A 26835-nucleotide genomic window follows, 5' to 3' on the forward strand; every position below is an offset into this window, starting at 1 on the left:
CAGGAAGGCCCTAGATCCTGACATTTTGTATTCCAGGTCACTAAGCCTCTCTGATCCTGTAAGCATGGTAGTAGCACCAGGGTCCGCTCAGTCCAGCATGGTCAAGGCAGCCCTTCCAGATGGAGTGGACAAAGGCTCAGTGGTGGAAAAATGATGAGGGTGAGACAGTGGTGACAGTGAAGTATGTTTCCTTTGGTCATTTTTCCTGCTAGCATAACAATTTCCTCTTTGAGTGACATGAGGTTTGGGGTTGTGTGGTTTTCTGATTTTTTTTTTTTTTTTTTTGAGCCAAAATGTACACCAGGCAGAATTCATCAGCTATCTTACTCATTTAATCCAGCCAGGCCTGGTTTTCCTACTCACCATTTTTGGTCCATTAACCTCCCATTCTATTGCCTTGTAGTTATTGCTCAAGTTAATAGCATACTCAACCCTCATCAAGGGCTAATTTAGGCAGTTTTGTGGATTTCTCCAAACCCTGTCTTGGAAGAGGCTAAATAGTCACAGCATCTACATGCAGCACAGAGGAGCTGTGTGTACTCGCCCAGGATAGCATCGTAAGGAATTGCACAAGGAGTTTTCTCTTTCCAGATGGAACAGCCTTAGCGCTGGGCTAGTGCTTTTTTGGAGATAAGGCAGCAGAGCAACTGCTTTGGCACTAAATAAGGATTTTGGCTAAAACAAACACATTCTTCCTGTGAAGTCGCTGCAATGAACTGGTATTTGTCCAATAAAATATTTAGCCAGACTATCCTGGTCCACATCTAGTTTAGCAGTACAAAGCCAAGTTTTTTCAGAAACATACAGGTACATGAGACATTTGTATTTACATAGGTGTGAACATACTTTTATATTGCTGGATTCTTCCATTTCTGCATGTTGCCTTTCCATTCATAGGTGCAGCTGCATAGGCCTAATGTTCCTGTTTAGAAAAAGGCCATTATTACTTCATTTCATCGAAAGAAGACTGAATGCACTTAAAAATACGGAGCATTAAAAATGGATTAACACAGTAGATGCTGGTATCTGAGCATGCTTTCCTATCCATTACTCATGGAAGCTATTACGACCAACTTGGATGAAAGATAAAGTCATAATGAACTTGACATTAACTGCAGTGCATTAGATATTATGTCTAGTAAATACCACCACGTTTCCTTAGAAGAATGTGAAGGTCTTGAACATTACACACTCTATAGGGCACGGAGTCAGAGATCAAGATTTCCCTTCCTGCAGATGCTGTTAAAAAACAGATCCAGAATGCCTCTGTGGTTGAGATAAATCAGCAGATTGCCATGAAGCAAACACTTACTTCTCTTATTGACAGAGGAACTCCCTTTGGTTTCTGAGTATCTTGCAACTAAGCTTCAACCCTGTTGTTTTTGCGACAAATACGAGCAAGCAGGATGTGGCCAGAGAGGTGGTAGTGTGCAGTATTTTTCAGAGCTGCATCTTAAATTACAGGATGATCATGAGAACATTTAGTTTATCATCAATTACACTAGCTATGTCTTCTAGTAATGAAAAAAGCTACCGCTACCCTTTATAAATGACAGAAGATTTTTTGCCTTCTTGGTGCTATATGACACATAGTGTCCCTCATTAAAAACCAGCCAACTCTAAGACCCACAAGACAGAGAAACTACCCCAGAGGTCCTGGACTAGTTAATCTTTCTGAATAGCCCCCCATATGAATAAAGAAGCAACATACAGTGCACAGTTTAATTAGTTTATTTTTTTAAATCCTGTCAGAAATATAGCTGTGCATTAATTACAAAATATATTAAACAATCTATCAATACTTCCAAGGGAACAGGAGTACTTTCATTCTGTTCAAATGCAAACCAATACAAACCTTTCACTGACCCCAGAATAATCTTTTGCATCCATCATCAATATATTTGATGTGAAAGCGTCTCTAAATAAGAACAGAAAGGCCACCCTGATTTTATTTCATTAGCAAGTTTAATCCCTTGATAGCAAACATGACCAGGCATATCATGAGACCACTTAAAAAACAAGTCTATACATCTCACATTGTCTGAGCTCCCACATACACATTACATACCAACATTTTTAGTAAAATAATTTTTCCCTGCCCTGCAGGGGAAGACATTCAGAGGCAAAAAGAAAACACATTTGCAATATATTATAATAGGAAAATTTGTGCCATAGCAGCTTTGCAAAATACACACAAAAAGAGTGGCTGACTTAAAACGCATTCAAGAAAACAGAAATTTGGAAGACAAAAGCAGCTAAGCCACTTTCTAAACCACCTTGAGATCCAGTAATGCTGCAAAGCATCAAGAATTACAGAACTAAAGAACCCCATTCCTGAAGAAATTACACAGGAAACTGGTTAAATCCCCGTATTTCTTTGTATTTGTTTTTGAGACAACTTTCAACACTGCATACCTTTCTGCTTCCATTTAAGTAGTTCTAGCAATTATACCTCAATCCACCATGGTAAAACAATTTCTCAAAAGAAAAGATCAGATTTGGAGGAAGGGGAATAGAGAAGAGAGGCTGTTTCAGTGAAAATATATTTTCACATAGAAACTGAATCTCTTCGTGCTAACCTTAGAAAAGTTTGAATAAAAGATAAAGGTAATACTCATGAAGGCTATGCATCGAGATGGTAACAATGTAGACTCATAAGTTCTTCCGCTAGCTGAAGATGATCTTATTTGTAAGAGAAAGCTCTGGAACTGCAGTTAAGAAGAAGAGTAGCTTGGAAGGTGGGGGAAGAAAGAGGAAAATGGAACAAGTAGATGAATAAACATTTCATTAACATTTATAATTTTTCATGACAGTAAGATTTAACTGATACTTAGCAAATTAGCTCTGAAAGTCTGTCATGTAAAACTCTGGCATTACAGTAATTTGGCATCACTCAGAGTTCTACCTGGTAATATTAAAATACAAAACCAGTAGAATAGCAGCAGTGAATAAAGCATTCATATTACTGTGGCCAATACAGTATTACACATGCAGTAGCTTTCTATTCCCTATAGGTTTGTGCTATTGTACAATATTAACCTGAATCATTTAAACTCCTGAACCTGCCACCAAACTGAGTCTTCTCCCAAGGCAGAAATATATCAGATCTAGCAGATAAGGCTCAAAGCAAAAATTCAGTCCATAATGCAAAGCTTCAAAAGGAAAGAAAGTATTAATGCACTTAGTGGGTCTTGGGTATAAACTATTAGAACACAGACTAAGGACATTTTTGTTAGTATCACTAGGGTTGAGGAAGGAACTGTGGCAGGAAGAAGCTGTCAAACTACAAGTGTTTTTTCTGCCCCCCCCCCCCCCCCCCCCCCCAATAAACAAAAGAGAATGGTAGTCTTTGAGCATCCTGGAAAAAATGGATAATTAACATAGCTTGAAAATTACTGGAGAACTAGTGTACAGTGCCTTCTGTATACAATGGGTCTGGGCACTGTCACGTACATTAAAAGCTCTTGGTTAAGAATGGTTTATCTGCTAGGAATGCTCTAACTGAAGACAATCTGAAACAATTCAGCTAACAGGATGAGGCTATTCAGTATAAAAACTACTCAACAGGTTTAAAAAGACAGTTGTAAAGTATGGATCTTTTCCTATTTTGAGTAATATGTGCTCACCTGTCCTCTAAACACACAGAATACACTAAATAAGTCAATGACTTATTTACCATTAGCTGGGAAGTTCATGTTTCAGTAGTGACAATACTCCATTGAACACAACCCCTCTTCAACTAATAGGCTCTATCTGCAAAATAAATTTTACTTATCTGGATATGATGAACAAAGTGGTAGGCTGGGTCCTGGAACTTTTAATCTCATGCAGGCAGGCAGAGTAGCCTCCCAAATCAATATACCATAGCAGGCTTTCATTAGTCTTGTATATATTAAGCATATGCACTTTCCCCACTGATGATCCCCATGGGATTGCTTTGATGAGGCCAAATAGTTGGAATACTCTTCAGCATCTTTTAAGTTGCAGCGTCTAAAGTCTTTGGGTTGTTTCAGTAGCTTGGAGAAATAATATACATATGCTGATGTATGGCTTAGTTCTTTTTTTGATATCAGACTCTGTACTTAAGTTATGAGGCAAACAAAACTTTTTTCTTCCCTCCTTTTAAAGACAAGATTCAGAACTTTATCAGCACCATGGTAAGTTAAAATTTTTAGCACCAGTGAACTCGAACTACTCAGCTTTGACTGGTCAAAATTAACATTTATATGGCATACAAACAATCAGTACAGAAAACAATAATACATGCAACATTAGGAAGCTCACGAATTCTTGACATAGTGAATCTAGTGTTTGGTAAATGAGTAACTATGTAAGCCAGATTTTTTTCCTACGAGCAAACAGGATTGCAATTTTTTCCTCACACTAATTAACAGGCTCTTCTTCCCCTCCAAAGTGTTGAGGGTAGCCCAGCTCCTATTGTCTAACAGGACAGCTGGATGTCAATATAGGTAGCTGTCCACTGAGAATTCATAGGAGATGACATAGGTCACTTAAAACACCAAGAGATCACTCGAACAGTTGCAGGTCCCAAGTTCAGCTTTGGTACAAATTCAGGTTTCAACAACAATAAAACAAACTCTGCATCACCCTATCTAGTTAGTACACACCTTTGCTCATGTATCCACTCACAACCTGAAAAAATGCCCAGCACTAGGAGGAGATCCCACCAGCACAAAGGTATCTCATTCAAATGCTGCACTTTTATCTCTCTGGTGATGGTGATTGACATTCTGGGCCCAGAGCACAAAAAGATTTATCAAAATAAAGAGAATTAGGGGAGGCCCTTTCAGACCACATTACAAATATTTCTTCAGTGAATTCAGCTCAAGAGTCCTTTAGCCTTCTCCACAACACTACCACATGTCTTTCAGAAATACTAGTATCAACTCTACATCGACATGCAACTTCCTGAAGCTAACTCCACAGGAGGGAAGCGTCAAAGCATACCTCAACCCTTGGTAATGTGAGCAAAGTCTTAACCTGACTTCAGATTTCAAGAGAAGCATAGCCAATTCAAAATTCTAGATAAGTCAATATAGAAACTGTCTCAACTTTCCCAAGCTCTGTGAAAAACAAACAAACCAACCTCATCTTTATTAATTTAGCTATTTCCCTGCTACAGTATCTATTGCAAGGCACTGAGGCAAAAAGATTTACAGGTCTTTTCTGATATGACTTAAGTTTTACCAAACTGAGATGTACAGGTACTTCATTAGGATTTTCCTGTAGGCAGTTAAGTTTTGATTAACAACACTTCATTTAGTTAGCTTGCTACAGAAGTAGCTTATTACTTTAATAGAGAACAATACCAAATATTTGAACACATGACCTCATACAGAAAAAAAGTATACCAGCAACAACAAAGTTCTATTCGGGTGAAGATCAACTATAGTGGCAACTACGATCTTTTACAAATGCAGCCTATATTGATGATGAAGCACGCTTGTAATCTGTGGTGGAAGAACATGACCAGTGGCTCCATTCCTTGGGTTAAGACTTACAGGCTACATAGCTCCATCAGTACTCCGAGCTTGAAATCCTTCTCTGCGGAGACTGTTTAAATCTAGACGCGTTAGAACTTCACAGCGCACCAGAAGGGTATCATCCTTTACGAAGGTTCTTTGTTTCAAGGTTTGCAGGTGCATGAAAGTCACATAACCAAAACCTTTTGGGTTGCGGTGAATTGTTGGTCTCTGGAAGGCTAGTAACTCTGGCTTGGCTTCCATTACTTCTTCATGATTCTGCCTTTCAGGGCCTTCTGATTGATCCAAAATAGAAAGTCGTATAGTGCCTTGGAAAGGCCAAGGCAGATGGCTGTCATACTCTCCTTGCATAGTGTGGACAAACAGAGATATAAAATTAGCACAACGCTGAGCATTTGGTAATTGGATATGCAGGCGCAAACACAGCTTGTAGCCAGGCTTTCCAGTATAGAAGCCAGGACTGTGCATCACAACAGGTCTCTCTTCTTCCTGGGCTTTCTGAAGTCCACTGAAGTTCTCAATCTTCCAGATATAAATACCATTACATTGTTGTGCCTCCATTTCAGTAATCTTTCCCTCCAAATTTCGGATAGTACGTTTGAGTTCTGCCATGTGAGTGTTCTGAGTCTCCATTTTAGCAATAAGTTCTCTGATTTGGTGATCTTGTCTTACCAGACGACCTTCCAACTGCTGAATAGTTTCTTTGAAGTTTTCAACTTCTGGATTACAATCATATGCGGCATGTGACACGTGTGAGAAGAGCGCAGGCTCAAAGGGTAGGCCATTGATGAAGGGTACAGGATTTGTAGCAGTAACACTGATATTTTGAAAACTCTTAGCCATCATTCTCATGTGAACCTGAGTGAACTCCTGCATATGTCGTGCCAGTTCATTCCTTTGCATCTAGAATTTAAGAGATGTGGCATTAGGAACATATCAAACATCATCTTCAATCACATCTTAAATGTGGCTCTGAAGAAAATGAAACAACTAGTTGCTTCTGTTATGTGAGAAAAACTGGAATGTGAATCAAGACCAGGTGATGTGACAAAGTAGCACTTTACCAATGGAAGGCTCCAAATTTAAGATCACTGTTATGACAAATGAAAAAAGAAGTTCAAAAGCCAGTGGGCAAATACTGTTCAACTCAAAATAGTGACATGTTGAAAAAGCTTTAATGATAAACATACATTTAGTATTTCTTCTCTGTTCTAAATCAGCATTGTATTCCCTTCATTGATTTGCTAAAATGCTCCATAGTACGAAATACAAAGGTGTATGAAAACTGATGCAGAAATGATGAAGGGAGAAGATCCATTTTTACAAAGAGGTATTAAACAACTAAAATAAGAGTATCCAGATTAAATAATTCTAGAATTTAATCAAATTTAAAGCACCATCAGGTTTTCTTCACTGAACTCTAAGAGCCATAACTGCGTTTGGTCACAACTTTGGAAGAAATGCTAGAAGCTACTTTATAGCTACTTTATTGACATGAAAGCTGAGAAAACAATCATGGATTAATAAAAGCAAGTTCATCAAGCAAATAATTCACAGAGTTTTTTAAATTTGTAAAGACCTTTGAAAGACTATGTATGAAGATGTAGTGTTTTAGAATTAAGATACCTCAAAAGAAAAAAAAACCCCACAAATCACTGAGGATTTGGGCTGGTGAATGAGACAAGAATAGGAGAACACATTGGAAAAAAAAAACCAAAACAACAAAAACATGCAGAAGGTCTGTGATTCATGATTCTGATAAAAGGCTTACCTTTTCAGGACACCCAAAGGCACTGTAAAAACATGGCACTGGGGCAGTAGGACAATCATTGTCATAATGGTTAGGCATCTAAAACAAACCAGATTTGAAATTAATTTTTCCATCAAGAGTATTCTTTTGTAACATCATAAAAGAATACAGCTGGATGGACTCTGAATAGGTACCTGAAGTCAGATCAGTTTATACCTATATAATTTCTCAAAGAAATATGGAAGTTTTAAACAAAAATGTTAGCTGATGATAAAAATTCTACATCCTCCTTGTATGTACTTTAACAATTCATTGCCTTTGTTCTTACATTAGGCATCAGAAAGCAGTCGGGTTTTCTTGCTAGAACAAATGCCTTTTGTTTCTAGCCTATCCTCAAGCTAGATCACAGTCCATTTCCTTGCCTTCTGAAGCACTACTTGCATATACTTGTTGTGTCTCTCTTCATTATCCTCTTCTTCAAAAAGCTCAAGTTACTTCAATTTTTCTTATGGTCTGCATTTTCCAGACCCAATTAACTCGCTGTCCTGGATCCTCCCTATCCATCCCCACCTCAAAAGCTGGACAGCTTCAGCTGTGGCCTTATAAGCCCTAAACAGAGCAAAGGATACTTCTGGTTTTCACAGGCAAAATACCTGTTTATACAACCCAGTATCTTTGCCTTGTTTAAGTATCATGATGAAGTAGAACACAAGCTTAATATAGGTCAGCCATTAATTCTAAACCATTACCTAGTTTACCATTCTCTGTTCCCTATTTTTGCAGTTCATTATTCGACCCAACAACAGATTTTTGCCTTTGTTGTTACTAAACTCAATCCTGTTTTTCAGAGTATTTCTCCAATTTGACAAGATCATTCTCTATTTTAACCCAAGTCATTAACATAGTTGCCATCCCATTCAAACAGGGATAGGCTGCAAATTAAATAACATTTATCATTTTCCTGTCAATGAAGTAAGTTATTATTGAATAGAAGAAATAATAATGGCTATTACAATAGTAACGGACAAGCAGAATTTCAGCCGGCATCTACAGTTTGATAGTAAATTATTTATAGCTACTTTCCAACAGTGGCTTTTCAATTACAAATACTCTCCCTCTCTGCCCAAATCAAAGCCTTGTCTTCTAATGTCAGCCATAACCCCTGGCAGCTGCTTGGTATTTTTTAACCTCCATTCACGATCAAAAACATGCAGCATGGCCTCTGTCAAGAAGCAGTATAGCTAAACAATGTGATACTACAGAGGTTTACCAGACTGCGATTGCAAGCTGGAGCAGCATTTAAGAGTATTACACCTGCACTGGATGCAACATTTTCAGAGAGACAGACAGGTAGAGATTTATTAGCTAGTAGACAAACCGTTTCTTCAAGTTTAATTTCAAATTAAAGCAGCAATGTAAATACAAAACATCTGACCCAGATCAAACACAGAGTAAGGTAGTGTCTTACCTGCTCTCTGATGAGCACTGTGTTGCAATATTCACAAAATACATTGGCAAGTGGGCAGGTTTGGTCATGGAGCTTAGTTATCAAATAGAAAAAGAGAGGAAAGAAAGAATCAGTAAAGTTACACAATTTAAAATAGTGCTAATCACCTCTAGTAAGGCGTTAGATTTTTTATTTACATTTCAAATTTTGCATTTAGCTGTAGAAACAAAGACAACCCCCCTACGCTGAATAGTATGTTTTCTACAATTACTGTTTTTTCCTGGACTGATACAAGAGATTCATAAAGTTGCAGCTATTTTAATTCCTAAAGCTCTTCTCCTCCAAAGGAGTCTGAGTTTATCCAGCTGTTTCTGAAATTCATGTTCAATTGTAATGGAACTATATTAAAGGTTTCTTTTGTATTGTTGGACTATATGAGGTATTTTTGTTTGACAATTCATAATATGATATCATAAAATTAATAGCCCTTGAGATAAAATACATCCATATACAGATAAAGAAATGGAAGCTCAAAAAGGGAAGGACTATCCTCAGTATCACCCAAGTGAAAAATGCAGAGCCAGGAGAAGAATTCAGAAATGATCTTGGTCTTGTGTGTTAGCAGATATCCCCAAAAGATGCATCTCCTGACACATCCTTTCTGCCAGGCTTAAAAACTGTAAATATAAATACTGCTTTGGGTGTTACTTTGGCAGTAGATACCGGCCTCTCTGTTGGTAAGGCCAAAAATCAATGGTTCTTACACAGGTCTTTTCACACCACAGGGTTCCCAAGAAGTTTGTATTTAAGCACAATCCTCTCCCCAGCTTTCACCTGTTCTAGACTAATGTCCTGAGTTTGTAGCTTCTCACCTGTGCAGCACAAAGAGCTCTTCTAGACCAAAACCTTTTTTTTTTTTTTTTTTTTTAAAACTGATGTTCCATTTACAAGCAAACCCATGTGAATGAAGGTTGAAAAAACAGACGCCTGCTAAGTACCTCTTTATCTTCATAGGCCATAGATGTGGCACAGTTTGGACAACAGACTTGACGCCTCGGACACTCCTGTGTCATATGCTCTTTCAGATGGTTCTTCTGGAAGGCTCCTTGGCACTGTGGGCATTCCACAGCAGAAAAATCACACTGCAACTGATGGTCCTGAACAAGGACAAAAGAGGGATTTGATACAACAAACAGGTAATATCGTCTCATCTGTTTTCAAGATAAAGCACAGTACAAGAGGAACAAACTGCAACCTTTCCTTCATGCAAGCAAATCCTTATACACTTATGCTGACTTTACCAATGGCCTGTTATTGTCCCATAACTAAGATCAGGACTTCATGTATTCAGAGCTTTAAGAATGCTCTCAGGTAAAAATTCAGCTTTGTGTTTATCCTTCTAACTTTGTGTATTATTTTCCAAAACAATTATTTCAACTAATATATCTAGCTGCTTTGAGGGAATATTTAACTGACTTCAGGGAACTTGTGTGAAGTACAGATACAGCTGATCAAAAGACAAACATGAATGATCCTAAAGAGAAAGCTGCATTAGTACAATTTTCATGCACTACGATGTTCACTTGAGAATAACCTAATTACAGTTAGAGACTCATCAAAAAACAAACACATGTAGCTACAGTCTTGAATAAACAATGCATTGAATCAGCATAAACACATATCGGATATGACCATCTTTGTTAAGTCATTTTGAATTTTTACTGGTCCATGAAAACAAGGTTCCACATTTTCAAAACTAATTCTCACCTCTAAATGCCTCAGCTCCATCTTCATACCACAGCCCTTGTTGGGACACTTAACCGTTAATGAAAGGATTTCCCGTTTAGCGAAGTTGTCAGGAAAAAGTTGATTTTCAAGCAGAATTTCATTGTCTACCGGACATTTGTGACCTGCATCTCTACAACACAGAAAAGCAATGAAAAAGAGACTCCAAGTTTCCTTTACCCTTCATTTAAAATATTTTTACACTAGCAAGACATTAGTGGCCAAATTATAACATATTAAGAAAGTCTTTGAAAAAAATGGCATTTACGTGGCAATTACCAGAAAGAATGCAATGTACATCAGAGAAACTGACAATACACAAGTTTCACTAGAGGTGGCATGACTGGGATCGCAGCACTTTCCTAACTCAATAGTTTTTTATTTGGACAAATGCCATGATAGATACTCTGGAAATAAACTTGAGGAGGATGTAAAGAAACTAAGAACTTACAGTCCTGTTTCTGTAAGTACTTCACATAGCTCAAACATCAAAGAATATTTCACATACTATTTCAAAACAAACCTTCAAAGATCCTTGGACCTTCTCTCCTTTCTTTCTCACTTTATAAACAGCCAAGGGGATCATAGCTGAGAGAGAAAGCAAAAACGTCTTTTTTTTTTTTTTTTTTCCAGATTCACTTCATCTATTTGGCATTACTTTTCATATAACTCATTTTGCTGTTTTTGTTGTACGACCATTTGATCAGCTGGTTATCCTTCAATTTGTCCATTTATACAGCAAAGAAGTGTGAAAAAAGTCCAGATGCAAAAATTACTAATAACTATGAAAATTACACTGGATTTGGAATTGGGTGTTGTATCTGAAGCCATTTTAAGAGCAGACAAAGTCAGTGCTAACTGGCAAAGTCTGGAGTCTGATGGTGGAACACGAGTGCATGCAACTTGCACAAGGGAACTAACAGCCTGTTCCACTTTGTCTCATTCTGTCCACCTACATTTAAACACAAGGATCATTAAAAATGGAGTTAAAAAGGGATCACCTCCACTAAATTTTCCTTTAAAAAAATATCCAGCATCAGCTCATTTCTGAAACCAGTAGGTCAACATATCTATTCATAATTAAATAATACAGTTAAAGAGGCACGAGGGATCAAAGCTTCTGAGCTGAAGTGCTAATGGAAACAGCAATAAAATGGAAAAATACATGGGGCGGAAAAATGTCAGAGAGCACTTGTGGTGCAAAGATCAAAGGCCAGATCATTGTCACTGCTTGCAAGCATGAGGGGAAGTAGAACCTAGTGGGCTGTAGAGACCAGGAGGGAATTTGTGTTCTTTGTTGGAAAAGGAAATAATTGCTCAGCAACTCCTTCATCAGCAATGCTGCTAGAGGAAGCGGGGGTAAAGTTGAGACTTCAAGAAGAGACAATGAACTTCCTTTCCTAGGTTTTGCTTGCAAGAGCTAACTCACCACAAGCCTGAGTGTCATAATCCTAAACAAATGGAAAAAAAGAAAATACCTAGCGTGCCATTTTGTTTCAGAGCTCCCTAAGCTATGATCAGTGTGTCGATCTTGTGTCACAACGCAGAAACGTTCCCTCGCTTTGCAGGCAACCTACAGGAAATCAGTTTTCAGAGGTATAACTTGGTTACAAATACCCTGTTTAATGAAGTATAATGATAGTTCAGTAGGCCTGCTGGTAAGACAGCAACCTTATTTCTACACAGAAAAGCTAATCATATATAATAACAGCCAACAACAGATTAATTTTACATAATGATTACCAGATCCCCGGTTTAAGTAACTAGCAGACAAAGACTAAAATAAGAATGAATGGCAATTTTCCAATTATTATAGTAAGGAAAGAGCAATAACTTATTGTAGTATATTAAACAGACTTCAAACACCATTTACAAGTATTGGGATTGCGTTTTAAAGACTGCTTAGATCCATCTACAGACAAAGATGTTGCTATACATTTCCTATGACATAATTGAGTTTATGCATCTCAGTTCTAATTTACATTACAGAAGGGGCTTTCCTATGCTGGAATTATTTATCACATTGGGCTGTGCCACGCACAACAGTACCCGTGAAACAATAACCATCTGCTACAAAGTACAATGAATATTCCTATAATTTCCCTTGAAATTAAAATATAGGTATAAAAAGTAAATCCGGAAGAATTTTGTTTAAAGAAAAAGCCTGCTCCATGATTTTAGCAACGGAGCAGTTTAGCCTGGAAGCTGAAACAGTTACATACACTGTGGCATACACTTTAACTGCAGCCATGCTGGCTGTTTGATGAACTGCTAGCACCCAGATCTTTCCTTGCTGCCCCTTGTCAGCTCATAATTCTGCTTTTCCAATAAACAGAGGGTATGATATTTGGTGAGTTCTACTACAAGCCCTAAGTCAGCTTTGATCTAAGATACAGGAGAAGAAAAACTAGAGTGAAATTTAATTAGCTACTGCATCTGAACTTAGTTCTTCTAAAATTTCTAATCAAGCATGTTGTAGACAGTAACATTTGTAAACTATTATTTGTAGTTCTACTTCGGTAGATAAGCTTCTTCACTACCATGACTCATAGCACTTCAAAGCACTTCAGACAGCTTTATTTTAAAAGATGCCAAGACTTTCTGGGAGGCAAACATTTACCATGATCAAATCCATCTGGTCTAATCATGTCCCTCACATTGTAAGATCTAAAACTCCAGTCTTTAAAAGCTTTTTAAAAAATCCTTCTAGTGGCAGCCACAACTTCTGCAACATGGACAACTACAATTTTTTTGTAGAGTGACAAGAAGCAATTACTCAAAAACTGCTTGTCCATCCTTTATCATTTACAATTCTTAATCTCTGTGTTCACTTGAGCTAGACAGTGAGGAAATGAGGAATAAAGAGAAACATTTTTTTCCTGATCAAATAAAGGCTGTGATAGTCACTTACTGAAAAAAACAGTACTCAGAGAATGTAAAAAAAAAAAAAAATCACTTTCCATTTTCATTTTAGTTCTGTAGACGCTTCTCAGTGACATCAATCAACATTGTACTGTAGACATCACATACTCCAAATCAATATTGTACTGCAGAGACTACATACTCCAAATCAATAGCTTCATCCATGGATCCCAATTAAGCATGCAATTCAGCCCTTCAGGGATTCAGAGGGGTCTGGCACTCCAAGTTGTCTGCTCTGCTTTCACAAGCATTCACTCAAACTGTACTCCAAAGACAGAGTTCAGTGGGGAATGAAGGAAAACATTTACTATCAATGAAACACCTGAAATACCAGGGTGATCATCTATAGTCTCCAAGATGAAAAATGCTTTCCACCTGTGTTTAGTATTCACTGGAACAATCAACACTATCTACAGAACTTAAGTAAAATAGGGAAAAGGTGTAAAAGAAGCAAAAGCTTCTGGTCATTGAAACTGTTTGCAGATCTAAAACTTTGAGCAGAGCAAGCGCTCTGTTAATTTAAAAAGGAAGAGAAACCATTTCCCATGCCTGGGGTTTAAGAAGGAAGTTTCTCTACCTGCTACGAGATGTTGCGTTCTGAGCATGGGTTCACTGCAGTTCCTCACTCAGTCCTGTGGTAAATTCTAACCAGTGACCGTAACTGTGCAGCTCATCTAACCAGTGACCGTAACTGTGCAGCTCATCAGCAGAAGGATTAGAAAACAAGATCACCTTAGCTGTTAAGGATCTGAAAGACTGGAAACGAGACACCCATTTTTGGTCATTTTAAGTTTAGTCACTTTCCTCTCAGTTTTCAACCTAGGAATTCTGTTGTCTTTGAAATGATTGGTGAGTAGACATTTCTAAAGCTCAGTATACTTAAGTACTGACTAATTTACCTTCAGGATTTATAGACATCATACTCCTGTAAGGTTTAAAGATTTCTTTTCTTCCTTCCAGAAACACCAAAGTTAAAGAAGAGTATAAAAACTTCTACTGCCAAGAAATACAGCAAGCTCAGGGAGAGCAAGTAAGGAATTTGAAAATTTAATGGCCTTTATTAGTACAAACATCTATTTCAAGGCTTACAAGCATGCATGAAATTATGTACATTAACCTCTTGAAAGAATTTAGGTTGGAATGTGCAAAGCAAAGGCCAGAAAGTGAAGCCAACTGCTTGTGCCTACGCAACTGGATTACAGTTAAAGCTGACAGGTTCAGGTTTGGGGATTTTTTGCCTTCTTCCATGCACCTGGCTGACATGAATACCATTGAGTGATGCAGCTGGGTAAGGGCTGATGTACTTTTCTTGCAGAAGTAGGAACATAGTGAATGGGGCAAGGGACTAAGGGAGGAGGGTGATCTCATGGTATGGTTAGTGGACAACTGAATATCTCTCAGCTTCCTCTGCAGAATCCACAGGTGAGTCACTTTTCATGGGTGAAAACTGGTGGTATTCTGCATTTTCTGGATAATGAATTTGCATCCTTTTCTCAGAAATATTGATGAAACTAATGTTAACAAGAACTGTGCTGCAAACACACACAATAAATTTCTACGCTGGCTAGAAAGGAAAACAGCCTCCTCTTTGCTATCATAAGTAGGGAACGCAAAATTAAGTTTGTCTTCTCATACTCGGCTCCAACATTTCCCTCCTCCGTCTAAAAGGGATGCCATGAAGAAATACAGTAGCATCAGATACAATAACGACAGAAGCTACAGAGAAGCCCACAAACCCCTGCATTCAGAGAACATCATTGCTGGCATACTATTCATTTAGTGAGCTACAAATGATGGACTATGGAGAAAAAGAAATGGAATAGAAATATGGATAAATGGTATGGAAAACCAATCAAGAAAGCACTGTCCATTTTGCATGCTAAAAATAAATGCTTGGGAAAAACAACATTGTATGATAACATTGAAGACAGTTTGATGACCTTTACACAAAGGCGTGCAAAGTAAGGTTGGAAATCAACCAGTTCTATATGTGGGTCACACAGATTTAAATATTTAGATTCCTACCGAAGTACTGTGACATTTGAGCTGAGTAATTGATAAGAAAAAGTCTGGCTTATGCTGAGAAGGAAAAACCCTACAGCATAATATCTAGCCTTCTATCAGTGTGTTCCAATACTCACTGACACGTGTGGGACACTGATGACTGTATGCCAGGTTTGAAGGAAGTATGCTCTACCAGCGTACTTTCTGCCCTTCCTTGCTCTTTCAATCATTCATTTTTATGAGCCCAGCCTGTTCTTGCCTTCATATCTCATTCCCATTCCCCCATATGCCACCTAGTTTCCTCTCTCAATGCTTTGGTCAAGACTATTCCCTCATTACATTCTCTCTTCCAGCTCAACAAGGAAGCAGCTGATTTCAAGTGAAGAACTGAAAGCATGAATTGCTGTATGTGCACCAAGGAACCGTGCTGTCTGTAGTTGCCTGTAGTTATCAAGAGAAACAATCATAGGGAAAAGACAGGTTTTATAATCCTGGGCTGAAAAAGGAATTTATTTGGAGGATTTGGCTAGTACTTTAAAATTATTACTTAATGTTTGTTCAATCAGATTTTTTAGATTCATAACCTGGGTAAATATTTATAAATGTCAAATTATCTAAAGCTTATGCAACCTCCAAACTCATGACATTTTGGCCATACATGGTATTTATTAGAAAGCATCTTTAATGAATTATAAATTCCCAGAGTTCTATTAGCACTCACTGGTAATGCACCTTAAGCAGTTCTATTCAGTTTACATTGCCCTTAAACTGCTCTGCCAACTTCCATAAATTTTCCTTTACCTTATTGATTTGACAATGCAGCCTTTGCAGAAACGGTGTCCACACGGTGTCTGCACTGCTTCCCGAAGAGCCATCAAACAGATTGGACATTCATATTTACTTTCCAAGGGCGGATCAAACTCTACATCATATCCTTGTGTTTCCTCTGTGAAAGAACTTGGAGGGTTTCCAGTCCCACTGCTGACGCTTACGCTGTCTTCTTTCGCTCCAATGCTGCAGGCACTGGCCATGGCTGCACAGCAGCCGCTTTCCACGTCTCGAGCTCCACAACTGTTATCGCTATATAGCAAGCTCATAGTAGCTAATCAAGTGCTACACAGAAATGCTCTGCAAGATGACAAAAAGATGCGTTACTTTAAAATATTCCAAGACCTTCCTTTCCAATCAAGAACAAATTTTATTTCTGACCAGAAACATTGGAACAGTGGCACAGATTTGGTTCTACTCAAAATCACTAGTTGTGTTTTTTCCCAGTTTGTTATCTATCTTTTTTACTTATCTTGTAGTATACAGAAAAGAGCACTGCATCCTGTCAGCCTAGTTCAAACACAAATACGCACACCTTTCTGTAATCTCTTTCATCTGACTATCTGATTTCTGTAAAAAGAGGAATACTTTTTCTTCTTGCTATGTTTACTGAAAATGCCTCTCTACCCCGTCAGCATTATTTACTTCTAAAGCATTCAAATATCATTTGCATGAAAAATGCTGTACAAACCCAAGTTTTATTGGATGACAATAGCTCAATTCCGTATTTTCCTTGCAGTTAATAAATGTTATTTAACATTTTCTGTATACAGCAATTTACAGTATAAGTTTCAAATTAGTTTAGGTGCACGTCCACAAATAAAATGCAAGTCCAAGTACCTACAAGCAGATGCTGTGCTGCAAATGAAATTCAAATATACAGCACTGCTGATAACATTTTAAAACTGCCAATAGGACTTCAAATTGAGTAAGCAGCTAGACATGAGATAAGGCTAATACTTCCACAGCTCAAAAGCTATCTACAAACTACTAGTACTCAGAGTTCTTGCTCTCCTTTCCCTCCTCCAGTCTAGCCAGTGGGGAGGACAAGGGACACGACTGTAAGAACAGAAGATAAAAGTCACATTTCCCTGAAGAGCGGTGAATGGCGTAGTAAAGTCTGCTTTTAAAATGCTCACAAAGCAGGTTGAACTCACGGGTATGAAATTAAAAAAAAATGCTGGTATCCCCAAACAGATTGCCAATGTTTCTACATTGAATGAGGGAACTTTAAAGAAAGGTCTAAACAACAAATATAAATTTTTAAAGTCCAAGAAATTTTCCTCTCCTGCAATTTTTTAATGGTTACAGCCATTTTCTTAGAATCCCATTGTGGTTAGTTTTCTATAAATGACATTTCTTTGAAACACAGAGGTTATCACCAGGTGCAAGGCAGTATGAGTAGGCTGAGGGTTAAAGAGCCAGGCATGCACAATGAGCCCACTAAGCCCAGATTTGATCTTCTTTTGCACAGCTGTATAGGCAGAGGTCTCTTCCAATGTTCACGTACTGCATTCACTGTAATACCATTACACCATTCAAAACATATTAGGGATGGAAATCTAAGGATTAAACAAGAGCTGAACTGTAACGATTGTTGATCCGCATGACTACTGAGGACTCTGAGGGCAGCAAGGGGTGCAGAATGAACAGGGTTACCTTGACCACAGGCTCATAAAACTGAACTTTTTCCTGCCTCTCTCAGAATTTAACATCACAAGTCATTTTAACAAAATGTTCATGGGTAGGAGGAGGACATACAGGTAGTTTTATTCGGGTACTTATTTTATGACACCTGAAGACTACATCAACGGAAATACTAATCACACAAAGCCTCAACTAGCTTTTACTGGAAACATATCTTGAACACATGCAACAGTACAGAAATGTGGTTTAGGCCATCTACATGGTAATTAGCAGTACTGCCTAAGCTAACAGTGTACAAGCTATTTTTTTTCCAGTTATGCAGACAAAAAAAAAAGGCAGATCTACCAAACAAAACCAAACAGGCAAAGTTACCATACTGAGGTCAGCTACAGCTAGAATCAAAACAGAACTTTTATTCTGTTGTATATGTGACTTTCCATTTTGTTGAGGTACACAGAGGTAGGAGAAGTATCTGAGGAGTAGACTTCCTGACATTTCCAAAATACCATTAAGGTACAGAGTCTCAAAGCACAGTTTGACAGCTAAGAATTGTACTGAACTGGTCAGCAATGCTCACTTTATGCAGAAGTAACTCCATAGCAGAGCTGTCTGGAACCACATCCAAGGAGTGGTGTTTACTTCTGTTCCTGTTCTCTGCCCCCATGTATTATCCCTATACATTATCTACCACAACAGGCTTTATAATCAAGGCTCCTAAACGCAACAGCAGTAGACACTAAACACCAAGTAAATTCTCAGCAGAGCAGTTGCTTCAGGCATAGTCCAACAACGATCAATTTAACCCCATGGAACTGAGCAGTTCCCCCAATGACTTGGAACGGAAGCAGAAGAATCAATGCTTAGAAAGATGGTCTGTGACAGAAGGATTTTTTTAGATTGCCATTGGTAGGTCTCTTTTCTCTGGAGCAAAAAACCTTGTTTCCGTTATTAAACTAACATAACTTCTATTTAACAGCTGCTGCAGAGGATGATTAGTCCACAGGCCACATTTCACAAAAAATCACAGGAACTAAGTTGGGCCAAAGGAGTGGGAATGTTGGTATACAGGATATTAGAATCTACAGACCAGCCTAGGACTGAAAAATTCACATTATTCTAAGCCACAAGGGTATATTTAGTGAGACTAAGAAAGGGAAGAGGAACATATATCCCTTTAGCAACGTCACAAAGGAATTCAGGAAGTCGCAAGGAGGAAAATATAATAGCTTTACCCAAATTCAGCTGTCACGTTAATTGCAAAGAAGTGTGCGACTCTTCCCTTGGGCTGTTGCTAGGAAAAAAACATACTATTTGAAATATTGCTCTTATAAGGAAGAAGACAGGATCTGACAGTACAATCTCGATAGTTGAACACTTTGTAGATTTAATTTCTGTGCAAGTGGTGTTCTCTTTGCCCATTTAAATTGTTTCTACAGACACAGCAGGTATGTATATTCAGTTTACAGAAAGAAAAATCCTGTACCAGAGTCATTTTAATGAGTGAGTCACTGCAACCAGTCAACATCCCAGCCTCACACAAACACCGCCTTATTCAGTGATATACTCCACTCCCACACGGAGCTTTTTGTCTGCATATGACCAAGGGGTTCTTTAAAAAAAAGAAGTGCAAGTATCATTGGCTCCTCTTTTTAAATAGGGAAATTCAGACACAAAGATGCAACTTAAACGAGGTGATTAAGAGCCAGATTTTTAATTTTGTTCATGTTCTATACAAGATACAATTTCTCCTACAACTCTTATCTATTTCATCTTATCTGTGAGGAAAATCCTGCGTCCTCCACACGTATTTAGAGGTGTGGGACAAGGCACAACTTTCCAAATCAAAAACCACGCTGCTGTTACTCAGACCACTAATTGAGGCGTGATTACTCCACCACAGTTTAAAACAATTCCTCTACAAGTTGTAACTACTATAGTAGGCATTAGTTCTGTTTCTTGTGGCACTTATTTTATCCTCCAGAATAGGAACATAGATTCAATCTTCTTGATCGGAGCAGTGCTAGAGGAAAACCAATTAGAGAAGAGCATACTGTGAATGTTGATGACAGGTCTTTCCCTTGATGAAGGTGGAGCAGACAATTTGTGGGCTTATTGTAGTAGTTTTGCATGTTCCTCCCCTGGGGAATTTAAAAGATTTTGAGGCTAGAAGAGGATGGATTTTAAAACCCAAACCAGTATATATCCCCAAATTCACATCAAATTGCTACCCTTTCTTTTTGATTACAAAATAGATTACCAGTGAAGTAAAACCTAACAAACATCGCCCCAAAACCACATCAGTTTTTCTTTACCCTATCGATAATAGTTGTTATTCTTCCTCTGTGCTGAACAAAACTGAGTCAAATACTACAACAATATGCAACTATTAATTTATAATAACTTGTCTACACCACAGCCTTTAGAATTTATCAATTTTTTTTATGTCGGTAGTTGAATACACTAAACACTTTGGTAGCCTGCTCTATGACCTTTTTTGTTTGGACAACATCCAGCTTTCAGATTGAGGAAAAACGGAAATTAAACTGGATCATTACATGGTAATTCTTGTTTTTGCTACTGTGAAGTTTCTCAGGCAGAGAAAGTCTTAAAACTCTGTTTGGTAAAGCACCTGAAACGCCCTTTTCTAGAGCTAGGAAGTCCTATCAGACTTGCACAGTAGACAGATAACAGGTTTTAGCTGGCACACACAAGGTACCCAAAGTCCTTGGGCCAGAAAAGGTTGATTCTCTCTCCAAGGCAACAGCTATATTGTTTGACAACAGAAAGGAAGGTGCTTTCCAGGCCAAATGGTAATGGACGGAATTTGTTTGATCTTTATTTGTGCTGCAGAAACCTGGAATGCCCTAAGGATCAAACCTTCACGCCTCAGAAGAGACACAGTTAAGACCACAGGGAGTCCCCATAATACCCTTCCCACTTTAAACCCTAACAAAATGTTTCTCCACTAAGTAACCTGTGCTAGGTTGCTATTTACGCTGTTGCATTACCAAGTGATTAGGTTGATCCAAGATAGCACAGTCAGACCAAACGAGCAAACTCCTGCAAGAATCATGTACCTTATGATTGACAAAAACAATTTCAAAACAATTAAAAACCACCCACATTTTAAATTAACACACACAATAAAAGTCAGTACTCTGGTTCACAGAGTCCCATAATATAATGGGGTTTAGGTAGGACTTCTACAGATTTTCATGCTCCAAAGAGCCATGGGATTAATCCAGAAACTTCTCTAAATCAAAAAATATTACTGGTACCAGAAGATATCTTCAGATTGCCTGGAAAATTACACCATAATTAGAGTAATAGGGAAGAAATAAAAGTAGGCATTGTATCCTATATACACTGAAATATGAAATGATACCTTTGAGCATTTGGCAAAGGCGAAGGAACACTGAACAGAGAGGGTTATCAGTTACCATGAAATAGAAAATTTTGAGTATTAATCAGTAAGTACTGAATATAATTAATTTCCACATGCCCTTTCATAGAAAATTCACACTAAGTAGCCATATAAGTAAGGAAATCAATACAGAATACTATTCCAAATCCCTTTTCTTACTTGAAGTTCACAAACATAATTAATCTGCTTGCAGCCTGGCCAGCACACAGCCAGCAGTGGAAATGCCTTCAACGCCGCATGGACAGAAAAACTGGCCAAACTTTTTGCTTTTCTTTTTCTGCCTCACTGAGAACAGTTTTGTACATACAGATTTCTGGGGCATGAGACTGACAGACCAGTGGAGTGACTTTGGATAATTTGTTTGTGAAGCAATACTTGCAACGCTTATTCCCAGGCATTTTAATCAATGGTCTACTGACAAGTGATAAGCACTGTGTGTTTACATTATGAGGTTTGTAACTATTATCACTCTGGTCTCATTCAGGCAGAACATATAAAATGATGCAAGTTCCTTTTAATTAATACCTATGAAACACTTTCATTTCAAAGCTATCAAATGGCTAGACAAGCCAAAGCAATAGCAGATTCGGGCAGAACTTGTAACTGCAAAAAACAGATTCTGATTTCTTGAAAAAGCCTGCAAGCATGTTGCAAACATTTGTCGAGATGTCAACTGGTTTTTTTCTAATAGCAGTAACTGTTAAGACTTCTAAGTCTTTTGGTTAACCACTATACTTATCATTTTAACTTGTGAACCTAAAGACTTAAAATAAGAATTTTTATTAGAGGCAAATACAATCGAACAACAACATTAAAAGCTCATTAGACACTATTGAGAGCTCCCGCCGCTGCAGCAGAGCAGCCTTTGGGGGTTTCTGAAGCTTTCCAGGTGATTTCTCTTTGCTTGGAGAGAATGCTGTCAGGCTTTAATCACGTATGTATTTTTATGCTTAAGTGTTACTTAAGAGACTAGATGGTGGCATACTCCCAGTTATGTTCATATTTTATCCTACCTAAGTATGGCAAAACGAATTTAATTTTAGTGAGCAGTGGAAGTGCACTATACTGTATTTAACACCAAAATATTCCATGGGTTTTTCCATAATCAAAAAAACAACCCAAACCAAAATCCCCCAAACCTTTCTTCAATTTATTAACTTCTAGAGACATTTCACTGGGAATTGTTCAGATTAACAAATACAAGGAAAGCGTCGTTAGTGAGAACAACAATACTATTTAATTCTTTACTTTGGCAGAGACTCTGCTCTCTTTGGCCTCTGCTCTCCCTTTGCACACTGAGAACACTTCGAGATATGCATTGTGCCTTTCTATATCCCTCAGTAGATCTGCAGAGAATTTAAGATGCTGCCATAATGGAGACGAAGTAAACATCAGGACAGAAAGTACTTCAAAAAGAGGCAGCAAGAAGTATGGCTGTGAACAAACGTCATTTCCGCAAGGCACAGTCTCCAGGCTAGATTTAATTACCATCTACCTCAACAAGCATTAGGCTTGAATCTGGCATTAGTAAAACGATTTGAGACCCTGGGAAGAGAAAGAGTGAATTAAGCACACATTCTGAAACAACTAAAACACTTCTCCTTGTCACTCTACCTTACTTTTACTTTAATTTTCTTTTTGACATGCTTTATACCCAGAATCTTTTACTGTTAGTTTTCACAGTCTGGATCTAAAACTTTTTAATATTTGTTTAGCTAATTTGTGCTACTGAGATACAAAAGTTACTCTTCCTGACATATTAAACTCATGAAAGTTCAACAAGTGAAGAAAAAGCACGTTCACCTCAGACGTTTTTTCATTCTGAAGGTCTATCAGCATATCTATTGCGTGCATCATCCTTTTAAATACAGTAGCACATTTTTTGAATAGAAAGCAGTATTGCAGTGAGGCAGTACTACAAAACTTAAAAAGCCATTTATGTCTTGACGACTTCTCATTCAATGGAGCCTGACTGAGCTCCACAAATCTTTAGCTGCTGCGGAAAACTGAAGGTAACGTGGAACACGCAGAAGAATTATGCTCAAAGCGATACCTGCCATGGGAATAATCCAAGTGCTTTTATCAGCATGCTTCTGTGACCTTTTTTCCTTCTGACACTAGTGGGACTAGTTTTATGGCCCTTTCATACTACGGAAAGACAAAGCAGTTGGCTTGCAAGTGTTAATGCAGTTGGTGAACACAGGGTAGAATGCACTGGAGATGTTAAAGAAGCTCTTAGTGCAGCCAGTAACTTTGTGTCCCCCCCCTCCCACCCTGTTCCTTTTCCTACCTCTCCCTCACCAAAAGCTTCAAATCAATACTTTCTTAATGATTCCGTCAGTGGTATATAAGCTACAACAAAACCCACATAGCTCACGGGTAGCTCTGCAGCACGCAGAACTTTTCAGAGGCAAACATGGAGAAATATTTTTGCCTAGCGTTAACTACTGGGTATGAGGGATATAATTAGAACACTTTCCTCCCACCTACAGCCGAGATTTCCGTTTAAGTATGAAAAGACTCGGTGTGAGCTATCTAAACCAGATGAAATTGATGGAAAGCACTGTTGAAGTCGTAGCTTATTACTCGTGTTAATAAATTTGCCATAAATATTAAGTACCGCCAGTTTCTACCAGAAAATAGAGCTACCGGGTTTAGAAACAGTAACCTCTCTTGCAAGTGATCCTTACAGGCCTTTAACATGCTCCCGAGGAATTTATCGAGTACCTCCATCTCACAGCTGGAAAACCAGAGCCGAGCCCACTTTTACAGCGGTGTACTCGAGGCTGCGCCGGAGCGAACGCCCGGGAGCTCCCCTCGGGAGCTGCCCGTCGCCAACGCTCCTACGGCCGGCCGAGGGCACAACCAGGACGGCGAAGAGGCAAGAGAAAGCCCTTCCAGCCCGCTTCCCGGCCCACCGGGCCAGCCAGCCCGCCCGGCTCCGAGCCCCTCGCCGCCGACAGGCAGGGCACGGCTGGACCCCCCGCCGCCAGCAGGCCGCCGCACGCTTTCAATTTCGGAGCACGGACGGCCTTGCCGCGCCTCCGCCCGAGCCCACCGGCCCTCCATCACCGGCGAGCCCCCCCCGGGGCCCACACAGCCGGGACGCCCGAGCCCCGCTCTCGGGGAGGAGGCCGTAGGGCTCGGCGCCGCGCTCCGCCCGGCAGCCAGGGCCGCGCTCCGCTCCCGAAGCACCAGCCCCGGCAACGCCACACGCCTACGGCGACCCGCGCCGGCGGAGCCCCGGCCGGCCCCTCTGCCTTTGACCAGAGTGCGGCGAACCGGGCCCGCCGGCCGGCAGCGCCCCGCGGCCCGCCCGTACTCACCCACCGCCGGCCCGCCGACCCCGCCGGGCGCCACTTCCGCCTTCTCCTCGGTGAGGCGGCGGGGCGGCGGTCGCCTCCACCAAGCTGGGCTGCACCGAGGCGCCACGTCGGCTGCGGCGCCCCCTGCCGCCGCGGAGGAGGGAACGGCGGCGGGGCAGGCGGCCTGGCGCGGCCCCGCCGCGGGGCGCTGCCGTCTTTCTCGGGAAAAATAAATAAAACCACCGCCGGTTTTCGGTGTCGGCCGTGGGTTTTAGCTGCCGAGGCAGTTTCCGCTCAGCCCTGCCGGTGCTCGTGTGGAATAACCGTCAGGATTCACCCCGCTCCGCTGGGGGGGGGGGGGGGGGGCGGGGCTGCTAAAACTGAGGCGGCATCGAGAGCTTTGGGGGCCTTGGGGTGCGGAAAGCTTGGGACTCACAAAAAAAGCGGTTTCTCGGTGTAAAGCAAATCCCTGATAGAAATAACTTTCTGTCTGCAGCTCAGCTGGTGCCACCGCCGAAGCGGCTGAGCTCCCAGGCGCTGGCGGGGTGCTGGGCTGCAGCCCGACGCATCGCTCCGAACGCTGCGTCCCTACAAAATGTTCTTGCTTTTTTTTTTGTTAGGACCTGCCGGGATGCTGAGAGTTAGAGGAGGGAGGGAGCTGGGTCACCAGACAGGGCTCCAAAGTACCACAGTAAAGAAATAGTGATGTTAAGAGTAAATAAAAAAAAACTAAAAGCGTTGCGGAGCCTTTCCTGGACAACGGGCTGAATTTCAGAGCTATCCCTTTTTCTCCTGCCGAGTGAACAATCTGTATGTTACTTTCATTAGCTGTGAGAGGGCGGATTTTATCATTCCGTAGCTTTGTAAAACAGGTATCCTTAGATGGAGAGTTTTCTATGGCTGAAAAATACTATTTTTAGTAATCTGTAAGGTACCCAGAGCACTACTGTCCAGCCTATTGTAATCGAGAATTCAAGGAATTTATCTGGAGCTTTTATTCCAAGTGTAAATGAAATGCCTTTATTCATAGCAGTTTCCAAATCTATGTGGTTTATGGGCGGCTTAGGCCCGTAGTCCTGCATTAACGCCCATGCTGTAACAGAAACCAATGCAAAAATGCTTTTCTCCACTCGGTGGTGCCAGCTGCACGGGGAAAACATTTTCCAGCACTGGACCTGTGCAGCTCAAACTGTTGCGCAATTATGCTTATACGGACATAAACTCCAAAGCTGTAGCAATTCGAGATCGATTAAAACGTTTAGTTGCCTGCAGTATCCCTACAAGACAATATTTTTCAAGGTGATTTCCTGGGTGCTTTGGAAGTAAAGCACTTGACTAGGCTTACATATACTCATGTATCTCCTTTGATAACCAAGCTGCTACCTGTACAGCACCATTTGGACAGGAACTTGGGGTCCTGGGGGAACGGGGCAGGTAGCCAGCTACCTGGGTGAAGTTTTGAATAAGCACCCCAGAGGGAGAGGTTTGCTAACCTACTTCTCAAAGAGCCCCAAATCCCTCAATACTAACAATGAATATTGTCAGGGAGCTGTGTGTGCCATTTCAAGATAAGGGAGGAAACTAGCATGTGACTGCAGAGAGTGATTTTGATTGTTATCTGGTATTGCAGCCCGATCCAATATGTTTTTCAAAAGGTCTCTCCAAATGCTAGGGAGCGAACAGTAGAAGGAGGCAGGTTGTTAGAAAGTCCAGGCAAAACCGGGACAGTAGAAGAGCTGGGCTCGGGACCTAGCCATCTAATGTTCTCAGACGTCTATAAATGCCTCAGCCGTGGCATCCTTGTCCTACACTGCCTTGGCCTGCAACAACCTCTGTGATTTCTGTCCCACCTTATCCTGACACTCCCATTCAGTTGTTTCAGATTGGGATTTATTTCACACCAGGGTTTTGCATGAGTCAGAATCTGAGCAAGGATGTCAGGGTCTGGTCCCGAACTTTGTTTACTTTCTCCATGCATTACATACTCCATACATACTTTGTTTACTTTCTCCATACATTACTTACTTTGGCATGAATCATTACACTTGGTTACTGAGGAACTGTTGGCCTCTCACGTGGTACAAAGACTCAGGACTAACCACTTCTCCAAGACATCATCTTACAAGAATGGCTTGGGGAAGAGTGGCTGGAAAACTGCTTGGTGGAAAAGGACCTGGGGGTGCTGGTTGACATCCAGCTGAACATGAGCCAGCAGTGTG

General features: G+C 40.0%; 2 protein-coding genes across 5 annotated transcripts in view; one reads left to right on the forward strand and one right to left on the reverse strand.

Moving 5' to 3' along the window:
* Positions 1-974, forward strand: part of PRR5L (proline rich 5 like) — a 54358-nt gene extending 53384 nt beyond the window's left edge. Inside the window, exon 10 of the transcript XR_008234401.1 lies at positions 898-974. The gene's annotated coding sequence lies outside the window, so the exon portion shown is untranslated. The remainder of the gene's footprint in view (positions 1-897) is intronic.
* Positions 307-24725, reverse strand: TRAF6 (TNF receptor associated factor 6). 4 transcript variants are annotated; one of them, XM_052781888.1, is made up of 8 exons: positions 24039-24335; positions 16214-16540; positions 10469-10619; positions 9700-9858; positions 8723-8794; positions 7276-7353; positions 5523-6407; positions 307-922 (listed from the first exon to the last, which is right to left on the reverse strand). In XM_052781888.1, the coding sequence occupies exons 2-7, from the start codon at positions 16507-16509 to the stop codon at positions 5526-5528; spliced, it is 1638 nt and encodes a 545-aa protein (XP_052637848.1). In that variant the 5' UTR covers positions 16510-16540; positions 24039-24335; the 3' UTR covers positions 307-922; positions 5523-5525. The 4 variants fall into 4 exon arrangements, with proteins under 4 accessions (XP_052637848.1, XP_052637845.1, XP_052637844.1 ...); XM_052781885.1 differs by lacking the exons at positions 307-922; positions 24039-24335 and adding an exon at positions 24638-24725 and having other exon boundaries at positions 1716-6407; XM_052781884.1 differs by lacking the exon at positions 307-922 and having other exon boundaries at positions 1716-6407.
* Positions 24726-26835: the final 2110 nt, after the last annotated feature.

This window comes from Harpia harpyja, chromosome 3 (assembly GCF_026419915.1).
Source record: "Harpia harpyja isolate bHarHar1 chromosome 3, bHarHar1 primary haplotype, whole genome shotgun sequence".
Classification (NCBI taxonomy): Eukaryota; Metazoa; Chordata; class Aves; order Accipitriformes; family Accipitridae; genus Harpia; species Harpia harpyja.